The sequence below is a fragment of the Chelonus insularis genome, unplaced genomic scaffold (genome assembly GCF_013357705.1).
Source record: "Chelonus insularis isolate UGA/USDA-ARS -01 unplaced genomic scaffold, ASM1335770v1 contig_61_pilon, whole genome shotgun sequence".
Taxonomy (NCBI): Eukaryota; Metazoa; Arthropoda; class Insecta; order Hymenoptera; family Braconidae; genus Chelonus; species Chelonus insularis.
This window is the reverse complement of record NW_023276669.1, coordinates 205434-213494: the sequence shown is the minus strand read 5'-3', so window position 1 is coordinate 213494 and position 8061 is coordinate 205434. Positions and strand designations below refer to the sequence as shown.

The 8061-nt window shown below is 35.7% G+C and overlaps 1 protein-coding gene across 1 annotated transcript; it reads right to left on the bottom strand.

The window, feature by feature from the left end:
- Window positions 1-277: 277 nt before the first annotated feature.
- On the bottom strand, window positions 278-3628 carry LOC118070495 (uncharacterized). Its single transcript, XM_035089121.1, has 6 exons — window positions 3454-3628; window positions 3076-3132; window positions 2862-2979; window positions 2485-2808; window positions 2159-2381; window positions 278-2080 (listed from the first exon to the last, which is right to left on the bottom strand). Exons 1-6 carry the CDS (start codon window positions 3626-3628, stop codon window positions 278-280), a joined length of 2700 nt encoding a protein of 899 aa, XP_034945012.1.
- Between the last annotated feature and the right edge of the window lie 4433 nt (window positions 3629-8061).

Sequence of the window (8061 nt, the reverse complement as noted above, 5' to 3'; positions counted from 1 at the left end):
TTTTGATGCACCCTTAACAAAGCGACTTATTAACGGGTTATTAGAGACGTCCTCATTCGATATCAAGGACAAGCCGAATTTATTGCACTGTGACCAACTCCATCACTAAATCTCTCCGCCAAAAAGTTTAATATTTTCTCCACCGATACTTCATATGGGTTTCCGTTGCCTTCATTCCATTTCCACCACAGCTTCAATGTACCATTATAATTTTTCAAGATTGAGTCTGCCAGTGAAGCTAGCGAGGTCTCTACTGCTTCCCTGGGCATGCCCTTGCTTAACAATGCTTAGCTGATAGCCTCGCGGCAACCAGGGTAAGTCTTGCAGCCAGAGGATGATGCCGTAATCTACAAGAAGAATTTAAAAGATTAGGATCTGCTTCAAACCAAATCCAGTCCCCTAATGATAATTTTTTGGAAACTGGAAACCAAACCTGGGTAGGCCAGTGAGGTACAACTAAAATACTCTCAGCTTTATCATCCTTAATTTTCTTTATTACTTTAGTAATTATGGCAAATGGAGGGAAAGCATAAAATATCCAGTCAGACCAGCTAATTGTAAAGGCATCAAATGCATAAGCTTCTGGATCTCTTTTCCATGGACAATAGGTCTCACATTTGATATTTATTCGAGAAGAAAATAAGTCGATTTCTAACTTTCCAAATCTTTTAACTATGTTTTGAAACGCATAGTCTGCTAATTCCCACTCTGCATCTGAATTGTCGATTGTTGATGATCGATTAGCTTCGACATTTTCTTCTGATGGGATGTACGAAGCATAAACCCATAATTTTCGAACTTCACACCAATTCCATAGTTCGCAAGCTAACCTATGAAGACCAGAATATCGAACACCTATCATTTTATTTATGTACGCCATTGTCGTTGTATTGTCGACCATCATTAGAATGTCAGTATTCCTTAGATCCGCAGCAAAGCATTTCAAGGCTAATAAAGCCGCTTTGAGTTCAAGGTGGTTTATATGAAGATTTCTTTCCTCCAAGCTCCATAGCCCATTGGCGCTTTCACCTTCACAAAAAGCCCCCCATCCAAATGAAGATGCATCCGAGTAAACCGTTCTCTCATAATGATTATTTCTTATTTTCCTACTAGCATTTGGTAAAGTTTTTAACCACCAATCCCACTCAGTGAGAGCAGATTTAGGAATTGTCATCACTGCATCAAAATAACCTCTATTTTTCTCTAACGCTCGGATCTTTGCTTTCTCAAACGATCTGCAATGTAGCAAACCGTACTCCACCGCTGAATAACAAGCTACCACTGAACCTATAACTTTAGCAAATTCGCGAATCTTTATTGTACTCTTCTTTTTAAGGTCTTTGATCTGTTTTTGTACTGCAAGTTTTTGCTCTTCCGGAAGCTCTACCCTCATCAAGGAAGAGTCCAATATGAATCCCAAATACTTACATCTTCTTTCAGGGTTCAATTTGGACTTTTTAAAATTGACTATAAAACCTAATTTCTCGAGTAGATTAATCGTTTGATGTAAATTCTCCATACACTCCTCAACTGAGTGACCTAAACATAAAAAGTCATCCAAATATATTACTGACAAGAACCTTTTTAGACGAAGATAGTTTAATACTGGCTTCAACAGTTTGGTAAATGTCAATGGGCATGTACATAGGCCAAAGGGTAGGCAAACAAACTCATAAAGTTTTCCTTGAACAACAAATCTTAAAAATTTTCGATGCAATTTCCATACTGGAATCAAAAAATACGCGTCTTTAAGATCAATAGTCCCCATGAAGATATCTCGATCCAAAAGATTACAAGCCGATCTAAGGTCCTCGAGTTTGAAGTGTTCCACATTGATAAACTTATTTGAATCCTTTAAATTAAGAATAAACCTCTGTTGACCATCTGTTTTAAGGACTAAAAAGGAAGGAGACAAAAACTGTCCTGGAATCTCTTCCACTTCCTTAATTGCACCTTTCATTAACAATTCACTAATCTCTGATTGGATGTTTGTCAGCTCTTGATCCGACCAAAACTTTTCAGATGGTGGACAAGTTTGTATAGGAGTTGATTCAAAGGGTATCTTATTACCTTTAATGCACTGAAGGATAAATTTGTCCTTAGTGATTGTTTTCCAGGCATTTAAAAAATATTTTAGACGACCTGCGAACCTACTTACAACATTATCTGTGATTAATGGTTCTGAGACCGTTGGTGCCGGCGATAATGACTGGACTTGGGATATGATGATTGTTTTGTCGGGAACTTGGAAGTCAGTGGTTTCCTCATCGATGAATACTTTCCGCTCGTCTGAGGCGCTGACTTCTTCCGACTCGACGAGCTCTTGGAGTTTAAAGAACCAGAAGTACCATATGGTTTCTTTAGTGGGGTTGGTTTCATTTCTTCACGTATTTTCCCCATCACCTTAATTTCTTTAACCTTCTCGGTTAACTTTTCACCAAGCAAAAAGTTATCGGGTTCCCTTTTTTCAATGCCGTTGCCCACTGCTTAGATAATGTTGGTAAAATACAAGCCCTGCGTGCGACTGTTTGAGATTTGTGAATTTCAATCAGTAATTCGGCAGCATCCCAAACTTGTTCTAGCCTTTTAATACTATCTGAATCTTTGAGAGTTGCTAAGGATTCAATTACTGGAGCTAAAGCCGCCAAGGCTGATCCGGCTAACATTTGTGTTGCACAAAAATATTTATCTCGCTTCAGCACCGATTCTTTCAAATTACCTGCAACTTCTTCATTTAGAATCGGAGGTTCGAAAGAGAGTTTTCCCTTTCGAGGATACTTCTCAAACAACGACTCCTTCACCTCAGACCTTCGGAAAGATATTTTTTCCAACGATTAGCAACGCTGAAGTGAAAGACTAACATAGGTTTTTCTTCAACAGGTTCTTCACCAAGAATACGGAGGGCATCAGCGTCTAGGTCCCAAGGACTTTCATTTTCCTTGTCTTTAATTGTCTCTTGTTCCGGTGCACTGGACTCTCCTGGCTGAGAGACTCCCTCTCTTATATTTTGTTGTTCATCAATGGTGACTTGAGGAGTCTAGGATTGTAGGTTGGAAGGCGGCTCCGCCGCTTTACTAGGTTCCACACTAGCGTCCACTTCCTCGACCGACTTATCATCACCACTTCCAGTTCCTGCAGGCATTCAATGTACAAGGAACTTATTATGCTATGCCTTTTAGGTTATCTTAATATTTACTCTGTTTTGATCTCTCGGATAAAACAGAGTAATGTAAATTTCTACTTTATCTTCCAGATAAAGACCGACCACCATATCAGCTCTATTTTACCTCTCGGATAAAATAGAACCGTATTGTAACCACACGTCATTATTATGATTAACCATAAAAATGAAAATCAACCATGGCCTCTCGGGCATGAAGATTGATTCTCGACATATATAAATTGTGATTGCATCTCGTGTTCACAATACATCATTAACGTAAAATCAATTACCTTCCACGTCAGCTTCTTCTGAAACTGAGTACGATCGACTACGCCTCAACATAACATCTTTGATTTGAGCAAATCCTGACGTCAATTCCTCCATCTTGTCCTCCAGCTTCCGCAGCCTTTTCGATGTTCTCTCCTCTGAACGATCACGACTTCTTGACTTTTTATTCTTACCCATCTCAAACTTCTTACTTGATAACTTGATGATTAATTTCTATACGATGAATGAATTATATTCAATTGTATAAATTATAATACTGTTCACTTTCGCATCAACCATGCGGCCCGTCTGACACAAAAATAACGGATGATCAAATAGTAACGGGGCAGCACCACGATGGTTAAGGGGCGCCCCAGTCGTTCACTTTTGGCTTTAAACTTGAGGTCCAAGACATGAAAGTAGTGACACTACCTTCGTAATCTCGAAGTGCGAGATAACACGAGTGTTCATGAAGGTATGAAATTTATACCTTATGAACTTGTTTTTGGAAAAGTATCGCGCGTTCCGATAAATGAACCGTTGCATAACTTAGATCGTCTGCCAACGTATAAAAATTATGTAGCAGATTTAGTGGAAACATTAACGAACATACGTAAATTAGCTTATGAAAATCTAGTAGATTCGAAAGAAATGTCAAAGAAATATTATGACAGAAAGATGAAACCTATCGAGTTACATATATGGGATAATGTTTTCTTAGAAAAAGGTTTAAAGCCAAATAAATTAAGTGATCATTATGATAGACCATTTGAAGTTTAAGAGATATATCCAAATGGAAATGTCAAAATACTAATTAAGAATAAACCGAATATAGTTCATTCTAATAGATTAAAAAAGTCAAAAATAACGATGTCCGAAGCTAAAGAACAATTGAAGAAGTCGAAAATACGAATAACCAAGGAGAATGATCCAGATTATCGGAATTAATTTTTGTTGTTTATTTTATTAATTTTTTTCAGTAACATTGCAAGGATTCTAAATTTTGTTATTGTCGATTGTAGTTGGAGCAGTTCAAACCATTATTGGGTATGATTGCAGTTCCAAGTCGTTGAATATGACGACGATATCTCTATTAGACATTGAGGAATGCAATGTTGAAGATTAACACGTCTAAATAATAAATATAAACCTTTTCTTATTGCACATTAATGAATATAATCATGTTGAAATAAAACAATGTAAAGTTAAAATAAATAGAACGGGGCATTATTGTGCAATGCATTCTTATGTTTCGGTTGTTGATAACGTGTAGATGGATTATGTCCATTCCATGTCAAGGGAAGCATGCCAGATAGCGCACGATCATGGCCCGCTTTGAATCGCTCATGCAGTAATAGATGGTTTACTATTAAATACAACTACAATTAGAAGCATCACCTTAGCAGGCTCATCAACCTCAGAATGGAGCTTGTTCAGGTGCACAGTACTCAGATCCATACGTTACATGGAATTCTGTAGTAGTGATGGGCACTGTTTGTATTAGTTTACGATCAGTAATAGCTCGAGTAAAAATGGACTCTAATCAAATTTATTTGCCGTTCGGTTTTAAATGGAATTAGCTTAAAAATCAAAAACTTAAAAGGAAACGATTTACACAGTTCAGTCGAAAGATACTACATTTTAATTATCTGTAATTAGAACTAAAGACTCATGTGGACTCAAATTACGAAAGACTGAGCATCCAAAATTTTTCATAGTTATTGGAACCTCACTGTGGAAGCAACTAAAGCAGTCAATACGACAACTGATAACATGGACATTTTTCTATATATTAATACAAAATTTATTTATGTTCAAAGACACATTAGACGTCAGCTCCAAACATTTATCATGATGTAATGATGCATAGGTGTAAGCTGGAGAAGGAGATTCTACAGAACAGCCTAGCTATTGCATCAACCCAGCCCGATGAATTCGCCTATAGATTCATGAAAGGACCTAGATTCATGGTAATTTTGGCTGGAGAAGTTATTCATATTGTACAACGTGTTCCAGTTGAAGTGACGATTCAGCATACAAAAACTTGTTATAACAGAATACCAATATTAAGAAACAATCGAAGTTTTTTCTTATCACCAACAACTCATATAATCATAAATCATGCAGCACAAATTCCTTGTAATTCGCCACTATTACAATTTCATAAAATTGGACGGACATAGTATAAGTTCATGCCAAAACCTGTCGAAACAGCACCACCGATGAGTCTAAAACCAGACTCGAAAATTACTTGAGGATACAAAAATCTCGTTCATTTGGCGAGTAGCGGAATTCACACATCAGAAGATTTAGAAACCATGAGAAATCGGATAATGTTCACCATGGAACAGATAGCAGTATTAGAGATAGTTGCGGAAAAGGCAACAAGAGGATCAATATCAAATAAGCCATCAATTTATTATATGCTGGATAAAGAATCACTGGAATTAATAGCCAAGAATGCCGGGGAGAAGATTTGTCAAATTTGGGGCTATCAGTGCAGGGTTCATTGGCGTGTTTATGGTCCTGAAAATATGTAAACTAATAGTAGATACCATTGTACATGGTTACATACTTCATATCGTGTACGGATGGTTATTGAAATTAATAGGAACCCTTTGAGACTCAATAACATACATATTGGTTCATTCGGCAAAAGATGATTTAAATAAATATTCTTCACCAAATGTGAAGATGTCGGATATAAACGGTGAACGTGGAGAAGATGTTACAGCAGCTGAAGCTAGTTCTCCATTATATCCAGATATAGATAATCAAAAAACAGAAATGACAACTCGAGTATTTGTCAAGTGAATAACCTTTCACAAAATTGGTCTACTTAACTTCAACTAATTCTCATAAGGATGACAAAAAAGCCACTAGCGAGCTGCCAAAAGGTCTTCGAAAGCATTATAAAATAGTTATAGAATGGTTTATCACTGACAAACAACAGATAGGAAGTATTTTCAAATAACTAACCATGTATGCGTTAAGTGTTACTTATCTTATTGTAAATGTTTGATTTTAAAAAGAAAAACGTCGTACTCGATCAAATTTTGTCACTTGTACTTCCATCTAACACGGGGGGTGTATTGTCTGAATGTATTCCAATTATTTCACCTAATTTTTAAAAATAAATTCTAAGAACAGCTAAAAATAAATAGCAATAAAACTTAAGGATCGAAGTTAACCATTGTTACTTAAGTTGTTTTTCTTTGAGTTTTTCTAAGATTTCGTTGAAATAGACAGGATTTCGAAAAAGAGTTGAGGAAATCTTCTTTTGGGTATTTTATTGCTTTTGGAAAACCACGTGGCGAAAAGCAATGGAATTCCAAGAAAACAGTACGTGACGGCAGAAGAGTATTAGCTTTCCAAAAAGGGAAAGACCATGCGACGGGAATTGTGCACGCCTGAAGCAAGGGACTTCTTATGATGTCACATTCGACTAAATAAACACGTAACGTTTGATACATCAGTCAGTTGTCAAAAAAGTGAGATCGAGATCAGATCGTCGTGTAACATCTCTTGAAATCCTACGTCTTGTTCCGTCTTGAACATTGTATTGATAATATTTTAGATTTGTAAATTTTTGTATGAAGTTTATTTGATCGTCAAATTATTTTTTAATTGATATTTCCAAGTGAACATTGCGCTGACTAGAGCATCAACTAGGGACCAATTAATTGCAATTTATCTCGACCAGAGTAAAGAGAAATCATCTGTTGATAACGTTTAAATTGTTGTTATAATTTTTCAATAATTTCCATTTAATAAATTTAGTTATTGTTTTTATAAATCACTTCCTCCATCGAAGATCCCCTCGTCCCTGTCTATTACTCGAAAGGCTAGGACTAAAAAGAGGAACTTAAAGTCTCTAAGATTAAGCATATGATTTAAATATTGACACCTATAAAGAGCAAAAATACATTACACTGTCAATAATATGAATAAAATGTAACAAAATATTTACTTTAAAAGATATAAAAAATGACTGTGTACATATATTTCTTCAATAGTCCATGCCATGGATCAACAAAAAAATATTTTCAAGGATTGGATTAATGAAAATAATATTTCGTCGGTTTTATTTAATTATGAATTTATAAAACTTAATAAAATTCTTCAAGGAACACAGCAAAATCTACTATCAAACATTGCAAATTTTACTGAGACACTCTCTGAATAAAATGTAAACAAAAATTTTCTCAGTGTCCATACTCATCTAACGTTACAGACTATTAATTATCAATGAATGAAATTGTTTTTCATATAAATGGAAAATTATAAGCGTTAAAGACACTGCTAGTATACAGTCAGACGCCTATAATTTCTGCAGCTCAGGAGACACGATTTTGGAGTTCTCCCTTTCACGGTTAGTTACGAGACGGATGCAAGGTGAGAGTAGAGTTGAGGGTTGAGATGGAAGCTCACATAACCTTAAATTCTTGTATAGACAATCGGAAAAGTTTTAAAGAACCAAACAATGATATATGATAAAGAATGAGATTTTTTAATTTTAACAATGCCTGATTATTCAAATTATATTTTAATACAGTAATTGCCGAACTAAAACAAACAGTCATTCTTAACCTCACTTTTCAGTTCAGTTTCAACTGTAAATCTTCAATTCC